General features: G+C 42.2%; 2 protein-coding genes across 11 annotated transcripts in view; one reads left to right on the top strand and one right to left on the bottom strand.

The window, feature by feature from the left end:
* The window catches only part of MROH8 (maestro heat like repeat family member 8), a 58,548-nt gene extending 55,110 nt beyond the window's left edge, over positions 1 to 3,438 (bottom strand). For 8 of the 9 annotated variants that reach the window (XR_006200461.1, XR_006200460.1, XM_042931017.1 and 5 more), the window contains exon 1: positions 2,978 to 3,438. Coding sequence is in view for 7 of the 9 variants with exons in the window: in XM_042931017.1 (XP_042786951.1) it covers positions 2,978 to 3,264 (287 nt within the window). In the remaining 2 variants the exon portion in view is untranslated. Of the gene's footprint in view, positions 1 to 448; positions 537 to 2,977 lie in introns of those variants that run through there. The other variant, XM_042931018.1, reaches the window with a different exon arrangement.
* The window catches only part of RPN2 (ribophorin II), a 59,240-nt gene continuing 36,056 nt past the window's right edge, over positions 3,044 to 26,227 (top strand). For both annotated transcript variants that reach the window (XM_042931022.1, XM_042931021.1), the window contains exons 1-5: positions 3,044 to 3,124; positions 7,468 to 7,661; positions 19,419 to 19,514; positions 20,062 to 20,237; positions 25,395 to 25,470. In XM_042931022.1, coding sequence (XP_042786956.1) covers positions 3,112 to 3,124; positions 7,468 to 7,661; positions 19,419 to 19,514; positions 20,062 to 20,237; positions 25,395 to 25,470 — 555 coding nt within the window. In that variant the 5' untranslated portion in view covers positions 3,044 to 3,111. The remainder of the gene's footprint in view (positions 3,125 to 7,467; positions 7,662 to 19,418; positions 19,515 to 20,061; positions 20,238 to 25,394; positions 25,471 to 26,227) is intronic.

Below are 26,227 nucleotides of genomic sequence, written 5' to 3'. Positions count from 1 at the left end.
GGATTAGAAAGGTTAGTATTTTAGGACTGCTTCCATGTCATCACTCAGGTGAAAGCTTAAATGTCACCTTCTCAGAGAAGCATTTACTGGTCACCAGTCTAAGTGAAGTAGCCTCTCCCCACGCAGTCCCACAGCTGTTTTCTAATTTTTTTTTCATAGTATTTAACCATTACCTACAACTATCAAGTTCATTTGTGTTTGTTTGTTGACTGTCTCCCATCAGACTGTAAGCTCCATGAGGAAAGAAACCTTCTCTACACAGTCATGGCTGTATTCCCAGCACCTAGCACATTGTCAGCCTCATGGGGCATGAATGGATAGGTAAGAAATACCATGCTGCTGTTAAAAGAAACTGAGGTAGAACAATTTCCCCTTCCCTATCTCCCTTACCCTTTCCTACTTTTTGTTTCTATAGCATGCAATACCTTTTAATGTATCATTCACTTACTTATGATATTGTTTATCATCTCCTCCTGCAAAAAATGTAAGTTCCATGAAGCCAAGGATCTTTGGCTGCTTTGTTCACGAATGTATTCTAAGAGACTAGAATACTGCCAGGCACAAGATAATGTTCAATAAAAACTGAGTGACTGAATAGATCTCTATTTTCTCAATGTTTAGCATATAGTAATGAATGAAAAGGCAAGTTGTCGAGCAATGTGTGTAAACTGTGTGTGTACATATGGACAGACACACACACACACACACACACAAATGTTGGGATACGTGTAGGAAAACTTATGGTATTTAAACTTTTATGTTGCCTGAATTTTTTTTTTTACATTGGCATGAATATAAGATGTTGACAAAGATGTGGAACGGGGCGGGGGGGGGGGGGCACCTGAGTGGCTCAGTTGGCTAAGTGTCCAGATCTTGACTTTAGTTCAGGTCATGATCTCATGGTTTGTGAGATCAAGCCCCACGTCGGGCTCTGTGCTGATTGCACAGAACCTGCTTGGGATTCTCTCCCTCTCTTTCTTGCTCTCTCTCTCAAAATGAATAAACATTAAAAAAAAAAAAGATGTGGAGCACAGAACTCCTATAAATCAGAGTTGGTAGTGTATATTGGTACAACCATTTTGGAAATAATTTGGCATTATCTGGTAAAGCAAATGTGCCTTTACCATGATTGCAATAGATATAAACAACCATAAAAGCATACACAATGGTAAAATGTAGTAAAATAATAACGAAATGATGAGTTCGGTTTTCAATAGACTTTATTTCATTGTTAAGTTTGTATAATTTAATTTTTCTAAGTAGCTGTATTTAACAACCAATTTGAACACTTCTTGCTAAATTAAAAAAATTTTTTTTAATGTTTATTTATTTTTGAGACAGAGAGAGACAGAGCATGAATGGGGGAGGGGCAGAGAGAGAGGGAGACACAGAATCGGAAACAGGCTCCAGGCTCTGAGCCATCAGCCCAGAGCCTGACGCGGGGCTCGAACTCACGAACCGTGAGATCGTGACCTGAGCTGAAGTCGGACGCTCAACCGACTGAGCCACCCAGGCGCCCCATTTCTTGCTAAATTTAATAAGTGAGTCTCGCAAGTCAGTATGAGATGGTTCCAGCACAACACTGGTTGTCTTATTATTGAGTTGGAAGATTTTTTTAGTATTTATTTATTTATTTTGAGAGAGAGGGAGAAAGCCTGAGCAGGGGAGGGACAGAGAGAGAAGGAGAGAAAGAATTCCAAGCAAGCTCTGCACTGTTAGCTTAGAGCCCCACACAGGGCTCGATCTCACCAACCACGAGATCAAGACCTGAATATAAATCAAAAGTCAGAGGCTTACCGACTGAGCCACTCAGGTGCTCCAGTAAGAGTTATATATATATATATATATATATATATATATATATATATATTCTCTATCAGCACCATCCATTAGAAATTTCTGTGATATTGGAAATTTCTATAATTCTGTGCTGTCCAAAATGATATCCAGTGGCCACATGTGGCTACTGAGCACTTGAAATGTGACTAGCACAACTAAGGAACTTTTAATTTTAATTAATTTAAAGTCAAATTCAGATATTCACGTATAACTAGTATGTAAGTATCTATTTTATTTAATAGCACAGTAGCAGACAGAAAGACCTCACTCTTCCCTATTTGGGGTAATGACATTGGGGACACTAATATTTACCATATTGTGCAGCTTTTAGATGTTCTTAACAGTTAAAAGCACAGATTATGGAGTCAGAATGTCTGGGTTCAAATCTTTAGTTCCTTTCTCTAGAAAATGGGAATAACAGTACAAACCTCACAGAATGGTGATAAGGAGTAAATAAAGTACGGAGAATGCTTACTACACTCGGGCTATCTTGTAAACGCTCAATTATTACAATTAGTTATTATTGAGTTCTTAGATAAGACACTTTCATTTTTTTTATTATTATTACGGGATTCTTCTTATCTTAAAACAAACAAGCTGCTTTTGTCTCAGGAGTCACTTCTATTTTTGACCCTGTTACTTCTGTAAAATTGGGCTAATATGCTCAGAGTTATTTTGAGGGGTACTAAACGTCACCTATAGGTCAGTTACTAACGAGCGAAACAGTCTTTGGAGGAAACTGCCATAATTCCTTAAAGGAAAAAAAAAAATTAAAAGGAAAAGAAAAAGAAAACCTAAGCCCTCGAATATTACCTGCCCCTCCTCAAGGGACCCTACCCATTCCTTTAAAATTGGCCGGGCTGCAGAGAGAAGACTGAGTGACGGCGCGATCGGCCAATCAACGCGATTGGCCAATCAGAGGAGGCCCCGTTTCGGGCCCTCCCCACAGCCTCATCCAACCGCGTACCGGTAGCGCCCGGATCAAGACCGTTGCGAGGCGGCCGGTTCCAAATGGGCCAGGTTGCGGGGGGGAGGCGGGCCTATACAGAAGGACCGCGGCGCCCTTTGCGCGTGGGGACTGGAATTCAGGCCCCAGCTGCTGGGACTGGCCCGACCCAGCGGGACGGCAGGGACTGACCTGTGTCTAGATCCCATCCCAGCACGCGCAGACCGCCGCGAGTCCCTGGCGTCCCCTCCGGCGCGCTCTTGGCGCCACTTTCCCGAGCGGAAGTCAGCCTGCGGCTCGGGCCCTGGTGGGACCTGCTCGGAGAAATGGCGTCGCCGGGTGAGGCGTTGTGCATGGCTCTGCAACGGGGCCCCGCGGCCGGAACGCCTGGGCGAGTGGGCCGTATCCCGCGGGAGGCTAGTGCTCGCCACTCGGGAGCCGGCCAGGCGGGAGCCTCTTCCCCTGTGGGGAAGGGGCATGTGCTTGGGCTCTTTTTGGGGTCGAGTGTGTGACGGAGGGCTGTCTAGCTGGTGGGACTGCAGGCAAGCGGAGGTGGGGTGGGTGCGAGTGCGGCGTGGAGCTACGGGTGCCCCCGAGGCCCAACCGGGGGCCGCGGTTAACCCTAGGTCTGGCTTCACTCATTCATTTGACTCGCGGCGGCTCCCGGGCCGGCGGGGGGTGCCTGAGTGGAAGCTTTCGGCCAAATCGTTCTTCTTTGGACCGTGGTTTCCTTTTTAGTAAAAAGGAGGAAGGAAATCACTCACCTGAGAACTTAGGGTATACATTCTGAAGTTAGATTCTCCTGGTGCATGCTTGTAGCCTGCCAAGTGTTCGTTTTGTGTTCCAGCGCAAGTTCCTTAACCTCTCCGCACCTCAGTTTCTGATCTGTAAACTAGATCAGTCACATTATCCGCTGCATAAATTGCTGTATCAAAATAAGCTGATTCCCTTGCGTAGTTTAAAATAGTATATGGCACTAAGCAAGCATCAATAAAGTTAACTGCATTGCTAGTTATTGAGTGAGCACTGTGCGGAATGGAATCCTCATGTAGTCTCACCGCGGCGGCGTGGGGCATGTGTACTATTATTTACATTTGACAGATAGGAAGGCAGAATTTCAAAGAAGAGAAGTAACTTGCCCACGATAACAGTGAATAAGATACTGGGTCATTGTTCCAGTGTTTGAAAAGTTGAGGGTGATAGAGTGGTTAAAAACAAACTTTGGATTCAAAATGCCTGCAGTTTGATTCTCATTTGTTTTTTAGGGCAGGTAACTCCTTCTGAGTCTCAATTTCTTGGTCTGTAAACCACACTCATTTGCATGTTGTGAAGATTTAATGACTCAGTGCATGCCAAGTACTTAGCATATAGTATGGGCATATCCCACACATGTTTTCATAGTCATTTACTGGATCTTAATATATTGAGTACATGCATGTATACAAAGCACTGGAGATTCCGATTTTTCTTGCATTTTTCTATCCTTTAAAAGTTCTGGCTTTGACCTTGAATTCTACCCAGACTCTGACTGCTTCTCACCTCTACTACTGTCACCCTGGCTGTGACCACCATTATCTTTTTACTTGGGTTATTACTAACTGGTGATCCTTTTTAGGTCCTTTCTCCTGCATAGTCTCAACACAGTTTTGTTTATTCTTGACAATTGTGTCAAGATCCCATTAAATCCTGACAATTGTGTCAATGATCCTGTTAAAATGTAAATCAAATCACTCCTCAAAACTCTCTAGTGGCTCCCATCTCACTCATTAAAAGCCAGAGGCCCTACAAAGATGTTAAAGGCCCTTCAGATTTAACCTCTGCTGCCTTTATCACCGCTTCCATACTTTTCATCTTTTGCTTATGCCACTCTAGCTATACTTTCCTCTTTGCTAATATCCAAGAATACTATATATACTGCTGATTCAGGGTCTTTGCACTTGCTTTTCTTCTTGGGATAGTTTCCCCAAAAATGTCTTTGTGACTTGCTCCTTCTTTTCCTTCAGGTCTATACACAGTAGTTTTATTTCTTAGACCTTCATAGACTCTCATATTAAAAATTGTAGTTCTTCTCAGTTATCTCTTCTGTGCTTTTTTATTCTCCATAATGATTGTCACCTAACGTGATAAGTAATGTTTCTTAATTGTGTGATATCTTTCTTTTCACCCTAGAATGTAGACTCCGTGAGGTCTTGTTTTGTTTTTTGTTTCCTGCTTTAATACCAAAAATAGTGCTTGGTAGGCATCCAATAAATGTTTTATTAATGAATGCATTATAGATTTCTAGTGTTTTTAAAAACATTTTTTTTTAATGTTTATTTTTGAGAGAGAGAGAGAGACAGAGAGTGAACAGGGGAAGGCAGAGAGAGAGGGAGACACAATCCCAAGCAGGCTCCAGGCTCTGAGCTGTCAGGACAGAACCCAACACGGGGCTCGAAGCTACTAATGGCGAGATCATGATCTGATCCAAAGTCGGACGCTTAACTGACTGAGCCAGCCAGGCACCCCTTCTAGTGTTTTCTTAAACTGTCTATTTTTTTATTTTGAGAGGGAGAAAGAGGAAACGTGAGCAGGGGAGGGGCAGAGAGAGAAGGAAAGAGTCCCAAAATGTAGGGCTCCATGTGGGCCTTGATCTCACAAAACATGAGGTCATGACCTCAGCCAACATTGAGTTGGATGCTCATATGACTAAGTCTCCCAGGCACCTCTCTTTCTAGTGCTTTAAAAAGAACTTTCACATTTTTTAGATTATTTAACACATATACAAGGATTTAAACAGAACTAGCATTCATAGAAGAACGATTCTGAGTAGCACTAATGTAGGCATCATTTCTATAATATACTCCAAAAAATAGTTATCTAACCTCTTTAGTTAGATTTGAGTTTGAGTGCAAGATCGGCTGCAGGCTACTCTCACTCTGAATTTTCTTATTTGTAAAATAGATATAATCATGCTTTTTAAAAAAAGTAATCTGTATGCCCAATGTGGGCATTGAACTCAACAACCTCGAGATCAAGTGTCACATGCTCTACCAGTTGAGCCAGCCAGGCTCTCCCTGATAATGCCTTTCTTAAGGGATTATAGTTCAAAGTAAATTTGACACTATAGGCAGAGGTTTAGGACCATTTCTATTAGCCTCATGATTATAGTAGTGCTCCCGTATCTGCAGGGCATACTTTCCAAGAACCCCAGTGGGGCCTAAAACTGAACCCTATACATATGTGTTTTTTTCTATACATGCATACCTATGGTAAAGTTTAATTTATAGATCAGGCACAGTGCGAGATTAACAACAATAACTAATAGTAAAAGAACAGTTACAACAATACACTGTACTAAAGGCTATGTGAATGTGGTCTTCCCTCTCTTTCAAAATATCTTGTCCTGTACTCACCCTTCTTGATATAGATAACTACATGATAAAATGCCTGCATGATGAGATGAAGTGAGGTGAATGACACAGGCATTGTGATGTAACGTTAGGCTACTGTTGACCTGACAGTCCTGGACCGTGTTTGAACATGGGTAACTGAAACCATGAAAAGTATGGATAAGGTGGTGGTGGTGAAGGATGGATATTGTACAATCGGGTGGCAGACAATTCAGGAAACAGCCCATAGAATGTACCATTCCTAACTGCTTCCTGTCTCCTGGAGCATAATAGACAAGGATTAACTTTTCTTTCCGTGTATTTAGCAAATACGAATTTAGTACTATGCCAAGTGATGTGTAATACTTGGAAATACGGGGATGTATCGGAGAAACTGTATCCTGGAGCTTACAGTTTAGCAGAGGAATCAGACATTACACTATTACTTATGGTTGTGAAAAAGACAACATGGAAGAAGTACCGGTTGCTGTGCATTGATCTGGCAACAATAGCGGTGCTAATAGAGGTAGCTAACATTTACGTAGTTCTTGCTGTAACAGTCACTACTCTAAGATCTTTCTATGTTAACTCATGTAATCCTCATTACACCCCTAAGGTAGGTACTGTTACTCCCCACTTTACACTTGAGGAAACTAAGGCAAGGGTTGGCCACCTTGTAACTGCCACAGCCACGCTGCTAATAAGTGGCAGAGCTAGAATTTAAACCTGGCCTCAGAGGTCACATTCTTTATAGTACTTTGTAGTGTGACTGTATAAGTCACTATAGTACGGGGGACCTAACCCAAGTACTGAGGGCTGTTGGGAGGCTTTTTAAGGAAGAGATACTTGAACTGAAATCTGAGAGTAAAAATTAAGCAAAGTTGAAGTAAGGGAAAGCATGAAAAAGTGCTGGGTAGGGAAGAACATGACTCATTAGAAGAACAGAGGGAGCCAGAGAGCCACAGATGGAAGAGTGAGGGAAGAGATCCTGTGAGAGGCAGGCAAGGCCGTGGTGAGGGGTCAGGATTGGGCCTGTCCTAGCGGCATAGGAGTTACAAACGTGCTTGAAATGGAGTGGCATGATGGGTTCTGTGCTTCAGCTCACAGAGGCTGCCAGGAGGACTGCCCTTCAGATGGATGAAGGAGACAGTACCCACCACTTCCCTAGGACTTCTTTCCAGTTCAAACCTCCCAGTCCCCTCCCACTTCCTCTTATGATTTGGTTCCCAGACCTTGGTGTACGCCATCATTGGAACTGTACATAGAACTTTGGAATCGTTTGTGGAGTGTATTTAATAGTCCTTTCCCCCCAAGGTTCAAGCACTGTCTTCCTGTTGGCTCTGACAATCATAGCCAGCACCCAGGCTCTGACGCCCACTCACTACCTCACCAAGCCAGATGTGGAGAGACTGAAAGCCTCACTGGACCGCCCCTTCACAAGTTTGGAAACTGCTTTCTACTCCATCGTGGGACTCAGCAGCCTTGGTGCCCAGGTGCCAGATGTAAAGGTAAGGCTACTTTGGTCTCGGCCTCATCCCTTGACTGTGTTCCTTTTGTGTACTTCAGAACTAACGCTTGCTCATTTGAGGAAGACCAAGGCAAATCCAATGTAAAAAATACTTATTTCCACCTGCCAGATCTTTTTTTTTTTTTCTTAATGCCTAATGTATGTTTAGGACCATGCCAGGTGTTATAGTAGAATATAAAGAAGAGTGAGTCTTAGAAACTTGACATTTTACTTTAAACTTGACATTTTACCTCTAGAAACTGTTGCTATAGTTCTGAGTGAGACTGTACAAATACCACATGGACTTCTTAAGTGCCCTGTACGTGTGACTCATAAATAATAAAGGAATTCAAGATGAGAGCATTCATATTTATTAAACACTGACACTGTATCAGGCTGTTTTGATTTTTTGTTTTTTTGGACCTTTGATGAGGAAAATGCATCATGACTAAAACTTTACCTGGTTTTAGGAACAGTCTTAAGTGAATTTACATTTTATTTATTACAGTAGCATGGATAGCTAGGGTAAAGGGGTTAAGGCCAGGTTTCTCATATAAGCCTTGTGTTATTAGTTTTCTGTGGCTGTATAACAAATGACTGCAAATTTAGTTATTTAAAACAGTATTCATCTATTAGCTGATAATTCTGTAGTGAGAAGTCCAGGCAGGTTTGTATGTGCTCTCTACTTAGTGTCACAGAAGGTCAAAGTAAAGGTGTTGGCCAAGGCTGGGCTCTTATCTGGAGGCTCTGGGGAAGAATGTGCTTCAGTTTTCTTCAGGTGATTGACAGAATGCATGCAGTTCTGTGCAGTCTTAAGTCTAAGATCCCCATTTTCTTGTGGGCTGTCAGCCAAGGGCTGCTCTCTGTTCCTCAAGGCGACCCACATTACTTCTCATGTTGTCCCCTCCCCATTTAAGTCAGTAATGTCATGTTGAGGTCTTACTCTTCAAATCTCTCTGACCTCTTCTGCTACCAGTTGGAGAAAACTTTGCTTTTAAAGGCCTTTTTCATCTAATAACCGTTTCCATTTTCCCCTCCCCCAGTACCTTTTACTTGTAGAACAAGCCAGATCAACTCATCCTGGAGAAGTTTCCACATTCTGCCTTTGGTTGATAGCATCTTCATACAGTTTTTGAACATACCTCCTTATCTCTTGTATTCCTGTAAACTGATGGTTAGCTCTTGAGGCTTACTTGTATTCAGGTCAATTTTCTTGGCAAAAACATTTCATAGGTACTTCCTATGTGTACTTCCTATCAATGGGTGTGTAATATCTGGTTGTTTTAGTTATGATAAAGTTGGATCAGTGGATTCAGGTGTTGTCAGATTACCCTCTCTCTGTAAACAGTATCTAGTAGGGACTTGGTTTTGTAAAATCTCATCTGACAATATCTTTTAATTGGGAGTTTAGTCTATTTATATGTAATGTAACTATATTGTTTAGTTTAAGCCTACCATCTTGTTTTTTGATTAGCTGTTTTTTTCCTCCTTCCTTCCTGTCTTAGATTGAATAATTTTTTATAATTTAAGTTTATTTATTTATTTTGAAAGAGAGAGAGCATGGGAAGGGCAGAGAGAGGGAGAGAAAGAGAATCCTAAGCAGTCTCTGCACCGTCAACATGGAGTCCGATGCAGGGCTCGAATGCACGAACCGTAAAATCATGACCTGAGCCAAAACTAAGAGTTGGATGCTTTACCGACTGAGCCACCCAGGTGCCCTGGATTGAATTAATTTTTGATTATTCCATTTTATCTCTTCTGTTGGCTTTTTAGCTCTACTTATTATTTTAGTATTTGCTCTAGAGATTGTAATGTGCGTTTGAACTTCATCAATATACTTTGGATTACTATTTTGCTATGTCACGAATAACAAAAGAACCATATAACGAGATATTTCTATTTAAAATCCTGTCATTTGTGCTATCGTTTTCGTACTATTTACTTTCTTTTAAGCATCACAGCCTTGTACTGTCTGTTGTCCAGTGTCTCAACTTCGTATATTTTTTTAGTTTTATCGTTATTGACGGCAGGAGGTAACTTCAATGCCTTTAATTCTGCCATGGCCAGAACTGGTAGTCCCGGTTAATGTTTTGCAATCCATGGCAGTTGTTATTCTTTTTTTTCTTTTTTCTTTTTTCTTTTTTGAAGTATAGTTGACCTACAATAACAGTTGTTATTCTTTCTGATGCTCAAAATGTCGCCTTTTAGCCAGTAGGCCAAAATGCCGTTCTATGTGCATTTTTTGCTTGTTTTTATGTGATCTAGTAGGAGAGTTTGTGATGTCTTAGGCTTACTTTTACATTTCCTGCCCCACACTAAAATCAGTAACTGCTGTTGATTTATTGAATGCCTCCTGTGTGCTGGGTACATTGGATATATTAGCTTGAGTTAATTGTGGTCAAAAATAGTATCCTGTAATAGAGGAGGAAATGGAAGCTCAGAAAGGTTAGGTAATTTGCCCGATGTCTGCCAGCCATCATCTGAATACTGTATGGCAGAAGTGTTGACAGACTATGGCCCCCAGAGTCAAATCCAGCTTGAAGCCTGCTTTTGTAAATAAAGCTTTATTGAAACATAGCCATGCCCACTCTTGTAGCGGCTTTTGCACTTTAGCAGTAGAGTTGAGTAGTTACTAAAGAGACCGTCTGGCCTGAAAAGCCTAAAATATTTATTCTCTGGTCCTTTACAAACAGAAAGTTTGTTAATCCTGCTGTATGAGGTCCACACTCATTCAGGTTTCTTCCTGACAGCTAGCTCTTGTTTCCTGCCCAGTATTTCCTTCCTTAACATATGACTGTATTAAGGAAGCAATTTTTCCTTGTGATCATACTGTTATAAACCCTCAAGGTGAATGTACTTCCTAGTAAAATTAGTTTTGCTCAAAAGAACGAGTGTAGGCATCGGTGCTAGTTAGCCCAAGTTTTTGATTCTGGCTCCACCTCTCTGTAAAATGGGAGTTATGATCCCTTCCTCACTGGATCATTATAAAGATAAAGTGAAATCCTATTAAGCCTAGTAAGTGTTTGGCCTACAAAAGGCCCTTCAGGTGGTAGTTATTATTATTATTATCATCATCGTCAATATTTTAAAAGTTTTGCTTCTATTTATAATTTGTTCAGGGGAGTTCAGACAATGCCTGGCACAGATACTGCAATGTACAGAGGGCTGCAGTCTGTAGAGGGCCTGGGGACGAGACAGAGCAGATTGGGAGACACAGAGTGAAGCAGTCTTGCCCTATAGAGGTTTTATATTGTGAGATATAGGAGACAAAATTGGAATATTAGGTTAATATTAAATTTTGGTGGATTTGAATGCAGGAAGAGCAGTTTCTGCTGGTCATTTTCAAGCTTGTATGGAACTGTAGGATTCAGTCCAGGGAGATCATGGAAGAATGAGCCACTTTCGTGTTAGCTAGAGCAGTGCCTTTTTATCTGTCTCATGATTTGGGGTTCCACATGGATTTAGGTTGAACACATACTCCTAAAGGTGTTCTCTGATGATGTCCAGAGTTTGAGGGGACGTTGGTCAGGGCTGAAGATGCAGACTGAAGCCATCTGGATGGCTGCAGTGCAGTGTGATATGGGGTAATTGCATAACTGGGCCAGCTATGGCTTTGTGTTTATAACACAGACTCTAAAGTCAGACTGCTTGGCTTCAAGTTCTTGACTTCAGAACTACATAGCTGAGTTAACTGTGCAGCTTACCAAACCTTTCAGAATCTGTTTTCTCATCTGTAAGATGGAGGTAATAATAGTCCACTCACCACTCATAGTCTGTTAGGGTAGTTAACATGGTGATGGCATGGAGTATGTACTAAGTATTAGCTCTCAGCTCTATTATGTAGTAGTAGTGGGTGATGGACATCGATTGACATTTTTCTCGACTGTCATCCCCATTGCTTGATGGCTAATCAACAGAGGGTGTTCGACACATGGTTGTTGAATGAATTGTAAACGTTAGCTTATTAGAAATGGAAGCTCTCAAATGTGCCTGTTAACCAGAAAATAAATGGGTTAATCACACTTTGTTCTTCAAGTCGCTTGTGGAATGTGCTGCGGTGACTGTGTGATGTGCACATCGTAAGCAATGGAAGGGAGTTGTATGGAAGGTTCAAGCTAGCAAATTGCCTTCTTAGATGTGCGCACTAAATAAATCCACTGAGGACAGTGTCCCTTACTGCCACTTCCATGTGGTGATGTGCATCCTGCTCCATTGTTGTTGCTTTCAGCTGAGCAGAGAGAATGCCCTCAGCCCTGCTAGATGCATTGAACCGGCTGCTTTCACGGGTAGATCCTTAGGGGAGATTTTGGTTATTTTGTCATAAGAGATTTTCCCAGCAAAACTGAGAGGAATGGGGTTTAATAAGAATATGAGTAGAAGGCAGTTGTAGGAACAACAGAATGTGGAATGAGAGTTAGTTTTAGGTGTTAGGAAGAGTGAACAATTTCATTTTAATAATCAGGTTCTATATATGTATAATTAAAAGCCATACGCACATGAGGGTCACCTGGGAGGCTCAATTCGTTGAGTGTCTGACTTTGGCTCAGGTCATGATCTCATGGTTTGTGAGTTCAAGCCCTGCATCGGGCTCTCTGCTATGTGCACAGAGCCTACTTCAGATCCTCTGTTCCCCCCTCTCTCTGTCCTTTCCCTGCTCGTTCTCTCTCCCTCAAAATAAATAAATAAACTTAAAAAAATAAATAAAAATAATAAGCACGTGAGAATGGTGGTTTTATAGATGTTACTGCTTAGCCTTCTTTAAGATTTAAGAATAATGAGAGTTGTTTTGTATTCACTATAATGAAAACATGAAGTAAATAGGTTATATATTATGGCAAAACTTGCGATGTAGTGTTTGAATGACTAAAATCAGGAAACATTAGGCAGTGTTTACGGGTTGTCAGACAATCACACACTTTCCCTGTCTGTAAAAAGGCGAAAATGGTACCTATCTTATAGGGTTGTTATGGGGATTAAATGAGATGATTTGTATAAAGCGCTTAGCTTGGGGCTCCTGGGTGGTTTAGTTGGTTGAGTTCTGACTTCGGCTCACATCATGATTTCTTGGTTCGTGAGTTTGAGCCCCGCATCAGGCTCTCTGCTTGGGATCCTCTGTCTCACTGTCTCTGCCCCTTCCTCTCTCTCTCTCTCTCTCTCTCTCTCTCTCAAAAATAAACATTAAAAAAAAAAAAGGAATAAAATGCTTAGCTCAGTGTCTGCTATGTGGCAAGTACATATGAAGGACAGGATGTTTGTACCATTCACCGAGTACTGAGTGCTTGTTGAGGGCCAGGTACTCAGCTGGTTGCTAGGGATAGCAGACAGACATTCCTTCAGGCAGTAATTATTTGTGGAGCATTTGCTATGTGCCAGGCATTATACTAAGTGCAGAAAAGATAACAGCTCGTTACCTAGTGAAGGACAGGTGCCACGATAGTGAGATCAGGTGCTGAGTACAAAAGGATGCATAGCATGTAGAAAGTCCCAGGCCCACGTGGTGTGTGGAGTTCAGCAGAGGGAGAAGCTCACTCACGCTGTCTGCTGAGAAAGCTCGCCATAAGCCCTAACCTTGTACAGGGGGGTTGCCATCTGTAGTGGCTGCTGCACGATTCATTTAGTCATTTAACAGATATTTAGTGAATTCGTGCCATGTGCTTGGCACTGGGGATTCAGTGTTGAACAGTGAAAGAAAGCTTCTGCCCTCTTGGAATGTATACTCTAATAATGGAGATAGACATTAGTCATATAAGCAAATGTATACATGAATATTTGTAACAACGGTAAGTTTTACGAAGGTGAGGTATATAGTGTTTATTTTTATTTTTTAAGGTATATAGTGTTTATTTTTATTTTTTATTGAAAAAAACTTTTTTGAACGTCTATTTATTTCAAGAGAGAGAGACAGCGCGCGAGTGGTGGAGGGGCAGAGAGAGGCAGACACGGAATCCAAAGCAGATTCCAGGCTCCGAGCTGTCAGCACAGAGCCTGACATGGGGCTCAAACTCACGAACTGTGAGATTATGACCTGAGCTGAAGTTGAACGCTCAACTGACTGAGCCACCCAGGTGCCCCAAGAGATAAATACTACTTATAAATAGGGGACTTTGACCTGCTCTGGGAAGGCTTTCCCAAGGAAATCTCTGAACTTAAATCTCACTCTGTATCCCTCTAAATTACAGCTCCTTGAGGGCAGGGAGTCCTTGTCCATTTTATTTGTTGTACATCTCCAGTTCCTAGAATAGCAGCTGGCATGTGGTAGGCACTCAGTAACTGTTTATTAAATGAAGGAAGGTATGACTGATCTGAATTCTAAAGGGAGAAGAAGAGTTAACGGGGACAGGGGAGGGAACTTCAGGCAGAAGGAATGGCACGTGCAAGGGACCTGTGCAGGCAGGGAGCAGGTTACATTTGAGAGACTGGAGGCCGCATGTTAAGCAGACAGTGGGAGAGAGAGGAGTGCAGCCAGAGAGAAAGGCTGGAGCTAAGTCTAAGTGCCTTGGCAGCCACAGGAAAATTTTTGCTTTTTCTCTAAAGAGCAGTTGATTTTAAGCAGCAAGTATCACGATCCATTTTCATTTTGGAAAGGTTTCTTTCCTGTTCTATAGAAGACAGACTTTGGCAGGGGAATATGGGGCAACACTGAATGCAGAAGGGGTGCAAAAGATAATACCCGGGGACGCCTGGGTGGCTTAGTCATTTGGGCATCTGACTCTTGATTTCAGCTCAGGTCACGATCTCATGGTTTGTGGGATCGAGCCCTGCAATGAGCTCTGTGCTGCCAGCATGGAGACTGCTTGAGATTTCCTCTCTTCCTCTCTCTGTCTCTGTCCCTCCTCTGCATGCATGCGTGCTCTTTCTCTCAAAATAAATACACTTAAAAAAAAAAAAAAAGTTAACACCTGGACTTCCAGCGTTTGCTGCACAGGTAGATGGTTGAGCTATTCTGTAAGACAGGAACATAGGTTTGTGCAGGCAAGTTCATGAATTTGGTCTTAAACCTGTTGAGTTTGAAATGCCTTTGAGTCATGTAAATGGCCATTGAGAGAAGTCTGGGTTGGGGGTAAAAATCTTGAGAATATCTGCATAAAAGTTCTGGATGAAGCAGTGGGCATGAGTGAGATTGCCTCGGGAGAGAGAGGATGGATGAGAAGTGGGCCTAGGAGTTGAAAAACTCCAGCGTTGAAAGGTCAGGTAGAAGAGGATGAAAGTAAGGAGCCCCTGTGAGAAGTAGGACGAGAGCCAGGAGAGTGCTGGAGAATCCTGGAAGCGAAGGGAGGCGAATGTTTCAGAATGAGGAAGTGATCAGTTCTGTCCAGTGCTGAGGGAGTGAGCACTGGAAAGTCTCTTTTGGCTTTTCCGACTTGGAAACTCACTGGTAGCGGAGAGAAGGTAGCAGCTGGGGGGAGAGAAGGATCAAGAAAAGTTTATTTTAAAAAAATGTTTATTTATTTATTTTGAGAGAGAGAGAGAACCTGAGCTGGGGAGGGGCAGAGAGAGAATCCCAAGCAGGCTCTGCACTAACAGGGTGGAGCCCAAGGAGGGGCTCAGTCCCCACGAACTGTGAAATCGAACTGTGAAATTGTGACCTGAGCCAGAATCAAGAGTTGGGCACTTAACTGACTGAGCCACCCAGGCGCCCCCAAGGAAAGTTTTTTTTTTTTTTTTTAATTTTTTATTTTTGAGACAGAGACAGAGCATGAACAGGGGAGGGGCAGAGAGAGAGGGAGACACAGAATCGGAAGCAGGCTCCAGGCTCTGAGCCATCAGCCCAGAGCCCAACGCGGGGCTCGAACTCACGGACCGCAAGATCGTGATCTGAGTTGAAGTCGGACGCTTAACTGACTGAGCCACCCAGGTGCCCCAAGGAAAGTTTATTTTAAAAGAAGTCTTGGTGACTTCTGGGTGACTCAGTCCTTTGAGCATCCGACTTTGGCTCAGGTCATGATCTCTCAGTTTGTGGGTTTGAGCCCTGCATCGGGCTCTGCACTGGCGGTACTGAGCCTGCTTGGGTCTGTCTCTCTCTCCCCCTGCCCCACTTGCTCTCTCTCAAAGTAAATAAATAAACTTTAAAATAACATAAAGTAAAAGAAGTCTTGAATTTTGTTAATATGTCAGGTGTTACCAGTTGAGAGGGAGAAGTTTAGCTGACAAATTGAATGAGTGGGCTTCCAGATGGAGAGAACTGCTCACACTAATCTGGAGGCTTAAAAGTGCTTGTGTTTTGGGAGCAGTGAGTCGGTTGTCTGGGACAGCCAGAACAGAGGTGCGGGGGGAAGTGTGGTAAGAAGTATGTATGAAAAAGGTGAGCCCAAGGGGCGCCTTGGTGACTCAGTCAGTTAAGTGTCCAACTCTTGATTTCAGCCCAGGTCATAATCTCATGGTTCGTGAGTTCGAGTTCCACATCGGGCTCCATGTTGACAGTGCCGACAGTGTGGAGCCTGCTTGAGGTTCTCTCATTCCCTCTCTCTCTCCCTCCCCTGCTCATGCTCGCTCGCTCTCTCAAAATAAATAATATATATGTACATACACACATACATATATATGTGTGTATATATATGTATTATATACATATATGTATATGTATATATAATATATGTATATATATGTAATATATATGTATATATATGTAATATATATTATGTATATACACATATATACATAATTTTTTTATTTTTTTTTTAATTTTTTTTTAATTTTTTTTTTCAACGTTTTTTATTTATTTTTGGGACAGAGAGAGGACAGAGCATGAACGAGGGAGGGGCAGAGAGAGAGGGAGACACAGAATCGGAAACAGGCTCCAGGCTCCGAGCCATCAGCCCAGAGCCTGACACGGGGCTCAAACTCACGGACTGCGAGATCGTGACCTGGCTGAAGTCAGACGCTTAACCGACTGCACCACCCAGGCGCCCCCATAATTTTTTTTTTTAAGAGGAAAAGGTGGGCCCCGTTACAAAGGACCTGGTGTGGGAGCTCTTGCCTTGGAATGCCTCTATATCACAACACGGTGACGAAGTCTGGCGAGATTACAGAGTGTGGTGTGAGAGGAGTTCAGAGTAGTTGGGAGATGTTAATGGTGAAAATAAGGGAGAGGTAAGGGCAGATGAGAGAGATTTAGCTTTCTTTTCTTGGCTCCTGATTCTGTTCAGGGAGTTGTAGGGAAGAATGGGTAGAGAAAAGCACTGATGTTCTTTGCTCAGTAGGATGTTTAGATAATTGGGAGTATTAATATAGGGCATAGAAGGTTAGAGAGGAGCAGATAGGGAGTGGACACTTAGGGGACGATTTGCAGGCCTCAGTTGGGAAAATGAATGTAGGATGAGGACAGCTCAAGTCAGAGTTACAAACCCTTGGAAGTGGCCAGCTGAAGCCTCAGCATTGGGTGGTCTTCCAAGAGTCCAGGGTGTGTTTCCAGAGGTCTTCTGGCACTTCTGCTGCTGCTGTTAAAACCTAGTACACGTTGGGAGCTTAAAAGCCACTGACTGCTGGGACTGTTTACCTTCATTTGCCTGTACAAAGAATTAGGGAATTGGCACAATGCTGGTTTTCCTACAGGACAAATAATTTTTCACTAGAGATGTAAAACCTTGAGAGACAGAGGTTGTATGTAGCTCAAACTATGGAGCCAGGCTGCCTGGGTTTGAATTCCAGCTCCTCCATTAAGAGCTGAGTGACCTTGGACAAGTCACTTTGCCTCTCTGATGACTCAGGTTTCTTGTCTGTAAACTTAAGAGGAGGACCTAATACTTAAGGAGAAATGCACATAAAACACTTAGAACAATGTTGACACATTTTAAGTGCTTAAAAAGTGGTAGCAGTGACCATAATCCTTGGGGGGGGGGGGGGGGGGTCTTGGATGCTGTTGTTCTATTGTTAAAGCACCAGATGGCGATAAAGTACATGTCTTAAGTTTACCCACATTGTCCTGAAGGATTCCTTGAGTAGATTGTTTTCTTTTTCAGATCCCTAATTTGTGCAGTGTGAAGTATTTCTTTGTGTGTTTTTTTTCTTCTCGAACTTCTGGTTGAAACCCATTTGTTTTGAGACTCTTATTTAACTTTTTTCATAAAATTTAAAAATAGATTTTTGGTTAAAGTAGCACACACACAGGAAAAAATCAGATAATACAGCACAACTGTTAGTGAAAAGCAACAACCCATTACGTGGCCCACCTTGTTCTACACCCTGTCTTACTCCTCAGAAACACCCACTTTTAACTGGTTTTATTGCCACTTAATTTTGAATAGCTGAATTTTATGTTACCTCCATCAAAATGTTTAGCAATGTAACTATTAGATAGTATTCCTTGTGGTTTGATACAGTGAGAATAGCATGAGTTTTATTATGTGCCTACTTTGTGGCAGACACTGTGATTGGGGTTCATCCAAGTTTTTGCTCTTCAGTAACTGGTCACTGGGGGAGGTAGTTAGTACAGTGTGGTAAGCACTTTGGGGGAGCATTTGGGAGGGAAGGCCCTGGCCTAACCTGGGATGAATGTCCGTAAATGCTTTCTGGAAGAGGTGACATCTGAACAGAGATGAAGATAAGACCTGGTTGGGCAGACTGGAGGGACAAGGGAAGGGTGCTCCCAGCCGGGTAGTAGCAGGGTCACATACATACCAAGGCGAGATCATAGTGTCTCTGGGTAGCTGCAACACACTGGAGGGTAAGACTTTGGAGTCGGAGGTGGTGTGGTGGTAAAGCTGGCACTGAAAGTGCCAGTCACGGGGGCATTTTATGCCATATCAGAAACTTCGGCTCTTTTTCTCAGGATAATATCAGATAATACAGCACAACTGTTAGTGAAAAGCAACAACCCATTACGTGGCCCACCTTGTTCTACACCCTGTCTTACTCCTCAGAAACACCCACTTTTAACTGGTTTTATTGCTGGAACCACCCGAGGGTTTTGATAGCAGAGTAACATGGTTACATTTGTATTTTGTGAAGACCACCCTTGAAGCAGTCAGTATGCAGAATGAACTGCATGGCTTGAGGCCAGTTAGGAGATGATTAAAACAGACTAGGTGACAAATGGCAAGTACCTGAAATAAGGCAATGAGGGAAGCCAGAGGATGGGGATTGGGTTGGAAAAATGAAAGGAGATAGGGTCACCAGGCTTGTAGGGTAACGGGAAAGTCGAGAATGATTCCTAGGTTTCTGCTTCAGGTAGTAGGGTATGTGGTGGTGCCTGTACATGAGCTGGAAGGTCCAGGTGAAGAAATAGAAGGTTTCAAGCTCCTTTTCGATGTCTTTAACCTGACTTAACTTTGGAGACATCTAAGTGGAGACCCCAGTACAGTTAGAATCGGTGGAGACGTTGCCATTTTGTGGCTTTGTCACCTTCATCAGGTGACTTACCAACTCTAAGCTTTCTTTTCCTGTCAAATGCGAATGGTAATCTCTACCATAGGGTCCTTATGTTCATTAAAAGGAAGAGCATCATAAACACCCAGCACAGGTTATGGCCACAGCAGGTGATCAGTGAAAATGTTTTTTTGGTTTTTTTGTTTTTTGTTTTTTCTTTTTTCTTAGGCTTCAGAAGGACTAGAGTACTTTAGGTTTGTTGCTCTTGATATGAAGTCTACAGTGTTGTGTAATACAGTGTTCTATGGAAAATACCTGCTTAAAACACAAAATCTTGTATAGTTCATACTTTTAGCCATCACAGATTGCTTAGCATTTTGTCCTCAAAAAACATGTATGCTTTCCCAGTCACTGTGTATATTGCCACTTATCATTGACTTTCCCTCCTATTTAGAAAGCGTGCGCCTTCATTAAGTCAAACCTTGATCCAGGCAATGTGGATTCCCTTTTCTATGCTGCCCAGTCCAGCCAGGCCCTCTCAGGGTGTGAGGTGAGTCCAGCTTCTACGTTTCTATATGCTTTACACTGTAATGTGTATTTTTAAAGGGGGAGGGTCATGTCAGATTAATTTTTTTTTTAACAATAAGAATCCATTAGTGTGGGCGGGAATTCCATTCTTGTGATTTTATTTTTCTTAAGGAAATGGAGTTTATTTTTTTCTCCGAGTTTTCACTTTTCATGGCTTTTCAATAATTTTTCCTATAGTTGCCTCTCTTCTGGGAAGCCTAGATTTTTCTTTCCAACTCCCTTTAACTTTTAAAAATGTTCAGAGTAAAAGAAGAATGTCCCCATGCCAGATTTCTGGAAATCCGTTTCATTGAACATAGGAGAACCATACAAGTAGACAAGTGACTTGCCAGAATCTTTTTAAGTGTTATGCTGAGTTCCTACAGACATTGAATTCTGGTGTCCCAGCAGTTGAGGAGGGACAACCGTGTGCTAGCCGGGTGGTATGACTTTGGCAGTCTCTCTATGTGTTGTTTGCCACAAGCTACCAGCACCTGTTCTAAACTCTATGTCTGCCAATCCTTTCTTAGATCTCTATTTCAAATGAGACCAAAGATCTGCTTCTGGCAGCTGTCAGTGAAGACTCATCCGTTACCCAGATCTACCATGCAGTGGCAGCCCTAAGTGGCTTTGGCCTTCCCTTGGCTTCCCAAGAAGCACTCGGTGCCCTTACCGCTCGCCTCAGCAAGGAAGAGACTGTGTTAGCGTAAGTCACCGTGTCGAGCCCTTTTCAGACTTCATTTGTGTCAGAGACTGTCCTGAGAGGGTTCATCCACTGATTTCGGCAAATATTTTCTGGGCATCTACTATGTGCCATGTGCTCTGCCAGGCGCTGCAGACACGATATTAAATTAAGACAGGGAAGGTCCCTGTCTTGGTGGACTCATCTGGACACCGTGTTCCTCAAGATACCGAGTCAGAATATAAACACACTGCCATATAAAGACAGAATTGCTTCAGGGGCACCTGGGTGGCTCAGTCGGTTAAGCGTCCGACTTCAGTTCAGGTCATGATCTGAGTTTGTGAGTTCAAGCCCCACATCAGACTCTGCGCTGACAGCTCGGAGTCTGGAGCCTGCTTCGGATTCTGTGTCTCCCTCTCTCTCTGTGTCCCTCCCCTACTTGTGCTCGCTCTCTCTCAAAAGTAAATAAATAAACAAACATTAAAAAAATTTTTTTAAGTAAAAAAATAAAAAAAAAGAGAATTGCTTTTGAGGTTAGAGGCTGAAGCAGGGGAGGAGATAACCGAGGGAAAGTGAGGCCAACAAGTCACGTGCATCTTTGTTGAGGTTTGGCTGGGGCACAGTGAGCTGTTGGCAGTGGAGGCCCTGCACTGGAGGAGGGCTTATAGGATCCCTTGAACCTGTGACAGACAACATCTGCTGGGAGAAGTGTGTGCTCAGAGGAGAGAGCATTCTAGGAATCAGACTCTACTACTCTGCAAAAGCTTAGGTGAAGGAGAAGCACTTACAGGAAAGGAACTCTGAGCAACTTTCCTGTTTATTATAAATTTAATGTTTTAACAGACTTAAGGATGTTTACTAAACTTTTTTTTTGTCATTAGTGAAATGCATTTAAAAATTTTTTTTTCATGTTTATTTTTGAGAGAGACAGAGACAGAGTGCGAACGAGGGAGGGACGGCAGAGAGAGAGGGAGACACAGAATCCGAAGTTGGCTCCGGGCTTTGAGCTGTCAGCATAGAGCCTGACTCGGGACTTGAACTCATGAACTGTGAGATCATGACCTGAGCCAAAGTTGAACGTTTAACCGACTGAGCCACCTAGGTGCCCTGATTAGGGAAATGCATTTTAAAGTTTATTTACTTATTTTTGAGAGAGACAGAGACAACGTGAGCAGGAGAGAAACGGGGGGGGGGGGGGGGGGGAGAGAGAGAGAGAGAGAGAGAGAGAGAGAATCCAGAGCAGGCTCTGCCCTGTCAGCACAGAGCCCTGTGTGGAGCTCGAACACACAAAACCATGAGATCATGACCTGAACCGAAAGCAGGGTGCCCAGGATATTTATTAAACTTAAAAGTGATTCTATATGTAGTTTTTTTTCTTTAACACTGAAATTCCCCACTTATAACAGTACATGTATTTTTTGTTTTGTATTTGTCCCCCATTCAGTTGCAACCCCTGAAAGGAGGGGGAGCACCTGGCCTCTTGTTATTTGTTTAGCAAGATGTTGGTGACACCAGTTCCCTATTGCAGATAGTTCAGTTGTTTCCCAGATTTTTGGGTTTTTTGTTTGTTTGTTTTTGTGGGGAGGGGGTAAGATCAAAATGTTTTTAAACTTGAAATTTTGTTAAGGGCAGGGCTCACAGTCAGTTGACATTCTCTCTCACTCACACCCTGTTCATTTGCACACGGTCAGTGAGTAATCAATGACTTTGGGGCTACTTTTCCCAGGGCTGACGTCTTGTACACACTTTGTCCAGTGCTTGGCCCTGCAGTCCTTTGCTTTTAGGTCACATTATTTTGATCTCCTCTCATAATCCCTTGGGAGAAATCCCCAGGGATCCCCAGTGAGATCCGTAGTATCATGTCCAGATATCCCTGTCATCAGTTCCTCAGTCTGATGCCATCTTCTACAGCAAAACTTTCCTTTTCCCTCCAAGCAAAAAAGAAAGTTTCCCTCCTCAAAATCCCAGAACAGGAAAAAATACAAAGAAAGTACATCTATTTTGGAGTCAGTTATACTTGGTTATGTGGTTATACTTTGAACACCAGCTCTGTTCCTTTCTTGCTCTGACTTTGGGTTAGTTACTAACTTCCCTGAGCCGCATCTATAAAATGAGCCCAATAATCCTTACATCATAGAATAAATGTCAGGATTAAATGAGATAATGCATGTGAAGGAGCTCTTGCAGTGCCCAGTTCTTAGCGGGCTTCCACCAAAAGCTCCTTCTCTAGAGCATTTCCTTCTTAGTCTCTTTCTTAGGAAGCTGGTTACTTCCTCGGTTTACTGTAGTTCTTTCTCTTTTAGACTGTAAGCTTCTTTATTTGTGGTGTGCACACAGCATGGTGCATGGGAGGTGCCCAACAAAGAGTTTATAAAGGCTGAAACTGTACTTTGATGTTTCGGTTTTCTTGTGCAGGTAGAAAGAGCACGTGCTTGGGATCGGGGAGAACTATGTTCAAATCCTTAATACTCTTCTACTTAATATCTTTGTGACCAACAGCAGGAGCTTCAACCCCCTTAAACCTCAGTGTTTTCATATGTAAAACGGAGAGAGTGGTATCTGTCTCATAGGGTTATTTTGAAGATCAAACTGGCAGGGTGCCTTATATAACATTACTACTGACTTGCCCTATGTAAGGAAATTGGATCTAAATTAGGACTTGTAAATGGGTCATCTACATTTAAGTGGACTTATTCTAGGATATGAATGTTCATAAACTTGTCTAGAATGGAGAAAAAAAAATTGTAGGTTTGAAGGAACCATCTGAAAAGATGCCATTGTGGTGTCCTATAACCTAATTTCTTTAAATCATTTGCTGTATATTAGCAAGACAAGATCGGCTTTCTTAGTGTTTGAAAAAGTACTTCAGAGGGAAAGAAATTGCTGACTAGGGAATAAGTAATTAAAGCCAGTGACAAAACTTTTCAAAAGCTAAGTGGATTAATTTCAGTCTAAAAACTTCTGAAGTTGTTACCAGCATGACACTCACTCGTTCTAAAGAAGAGAAAAATGATACCTTAATTGAAAAGTTCTTTCTTGGCTGTCTTAGCAACCTTTTCTGGCCTCAGCATTTATCACGGGCAGATGTGGGATTTTATCTTGTTTGGAAATTCAGGTTTCGTTTTCTCTAGTGCTTTTTAACAACAAAGATCCCATGGGAGTCATTGAATACTCTGGGGCTTTCCTGTCCATGGACTATAACTCCCCTATTTTCCAACTTGTCATCTTAATGGAATTAATTTTCCATAGAGGGAATCTAAATTATGATCTCAATGAAAGCAGATAAATTCTCTCTCTACATTCCCCAACACATTGACCTGATTGATAAATGGTGGTTTTACATAAAGGCCCAGTCGTGTCTTGGGAAATAGGTAACCATTCTGGGGTTGAGTAGCAGTGGCTTAACCACCAGGGGTCCTCAGCTTCATGCATTCTAGAAAAGCAGCATTTATATTTTCCGGGTTATCTGCACTAAGAGAATAGAATCTAATAAAAAAATCTTATGCGTACATACCTTTCACATTCTGCCTTGAAAGTTTGTCTTACAGGAATATATTCATGAGTGGATAAAACTACATGAATAAGGCATAAAAACAATGAAGTACTGATACATGCTACAACATAAGTGAGCCCTGAAAACATGCTAAGGGAAAGTATAAGGAACCAAATACAGGTTACATGTTATCTGATTCCATTTACATGAAATATCCAGAATAGGTAAATCCATAGACAGATGCAGATTGGCGTTTACCAGGGGCTGTGCCCATTAAGCTGGGAAGCAAGTGCTTAATGGGTACAGGGTTATCTTTTAGACTGATGGGAGGGAATGTTTTGGAACTAGATAGAAGTAGTGATTGTACAACATTGTGAGATACATACTAAATACCACTGAATTGTTCATTTTTCAAATGGTTAGTTTTCTAATGTAAATTTCACTTCAATTTAAAAATATTTAGAGGGGCGCCTGGGTGGCTCAGTTGGTTAAGCGTCCGACTTCGGCTCAGGTCACGATCTCGCGGTCCGTGAATTCGAGCCCCGCGTCAGGCTCTGTGCTGACTGCTCAGAGCCTGGAGCCTGTTTCAGATTCTGTGTCTCCCTCTCTCTCTGACCCTCCCCCGTTCATGCTCTGTCTCTCTCTGTCTCAAAAATAAATAAACGTTAAAAAAAAAAAAATTAAAAAAAATATTTAGAGAGATGAGTAAGGGCTATCTGTTACAGCATTGTATGACTTAGGACAACATAAATGTTTATCAACTGGAGATTGAGTAAATTCTGGTACATCTAAACAGTACGTACTATGTCATGATTAATAAGAATGAAGTACATTTATATGTACTCATGTGGAAAGTTGTATACAACGTATCATTAAACTAAAAATAAGTTGGAGAACGATTATCTTTTAGGAGTAGGTATTATAGGAATTTTAACTTTCTTCTTTAGTAATGTATTGCTTGAAGTTTTGACAAATATGTACTTTTATAATCAGAAATAAATGGTAGGAAAAGAAAAAGGGAATACATTCTGGTTTCAGAACTGAATTCCTTTTATCTTATTTAATGCCTGAAGGATTAAGTGACTTTCAGGTCTCCCAGCAGGGTGATGATCGCACAAGTATTGAACATTCAGCATGTGTTTTCTGAAGCCTTCTTGTTTATAACACATTCATCTGGTTTGCTCCAAATTCTACCCAACAATCTGCATATGTAGATTCTATAATATTCTTTGGTCTTAGAGTAAGAAAAGTAGAAAGTTAACAGGCAGCTAAGTTCTGCCTAGCACAGTTTCTTGTACAACATACAGCTTGGTTGAATTCAATTCTGTTCTCCCGAAGAGCGTATCTCTTTTAAAACTAAGTAAGTCTTAGTCTCAGTGTTCTGTGTATGATGACACTAGGAACAAAACATATTTTCAGAGGAGAGTGACCTGTGTTCCCTCTCTTCTCTGTGCCCACGGTACTTATTTCAGGTCATGTTGCCTGGACTGCCTTCTCTTGCTGTTATGATCTTTGTAATATGATGTCCTTTCCCAACTGGATTATGATTAAGTTCCTTAAAGACTGAGACTGTGTTATACTTGTAAAGAACAGGAGAGGGGTATTCTTGAAAGTGTCCCAGTATAGGAAAGAGTGAGTAGATAAACGGAGATTTGCCATTCATTGGGGTTGTACTCTTTATCTTCCAGAACGGTCCAGGCTCTGCAGACAGCATCCCACCTGTCCCAGCAGGCTGACTTGAGGAGCATTGTGGAGGAGATTGAGGTGTGAATTTATTTTGCCAAATGGATTTCGCAGCTCCTGTCTTTGAAACCCTTTAGAAGAGTCTTGCAGAGAGACATGCATGGTTTATTTTGGCCAGTTACATTTCTTTTCATATCCATGGCACACTTATGTTCTTTGTATCAGAGAAAATGTCCTAGGAAATATTTGTTCAGGTAGGATAGTTACACCATCAATAAGGCAACAGACTACTTTTGCAGCCTTTTGTAGGTATAGGTTCATAGTCCACAGATTTTAGAGCCTAACAAACCTCAAATTCAGATATTTTTTAATGCTACTCATTACTTTGTAATCTCAGGCAAATTTTTAATGTCTGAGCCTCAATTCCTTGTATGGGGTTGTAGGAACAAGTGAGGTTCTCAAGTCCCTAGTACATAATAAGTGCTCAGCAAGTGGTCACTGTGTTTTTATTACTCCATCCTTTCCTTTACCTAGGACCTCCTGCTGCTCAGAGCCTACTCTCATGGACTGCATAGTCAGTGATGACAGGCAGTCCACACAGTGTCATCACTGGGTGCCCCACCCAGTGTGGGCACATTAGCTGCCCCCTCATATTGCCCAGAAGAGGTATGTGTCTCTCTTCATCCTTTAGAGCATTGAATAAGAGAAATGCTCTGCTCTGTAGGTTGTATCCAAAAGGATGGCCATGGGATCCGCCTGTGTCACGATGCTTCCTGGGTGCACTGCGGCCTGGCCCACTGGCCCTCTGCCCAGAGCAGGGCTTAGGCTTGAGTATAGG

This window comes from Panthera leo, chromosome A3 (genome assembly GCF_018350215.1).
Source record: "Panthera leo isolate Ple1 chromosome A3, P.leo_Ple1_pat1.1, whole genome shotgun sequence".
In the NCBI taxonomy this organism is placed as follows: domain Eukaryota; kingdom Metazoa; phylum Chordata; class Mammalia; order Carnivora; family Felidae; genus Panthera; species Panthera leo.
The sequence above is the reverse complement of the archived record's forward strand: the minus strand, read 5'-3'. Positions and strand labels throughout refer to the sequence as shown.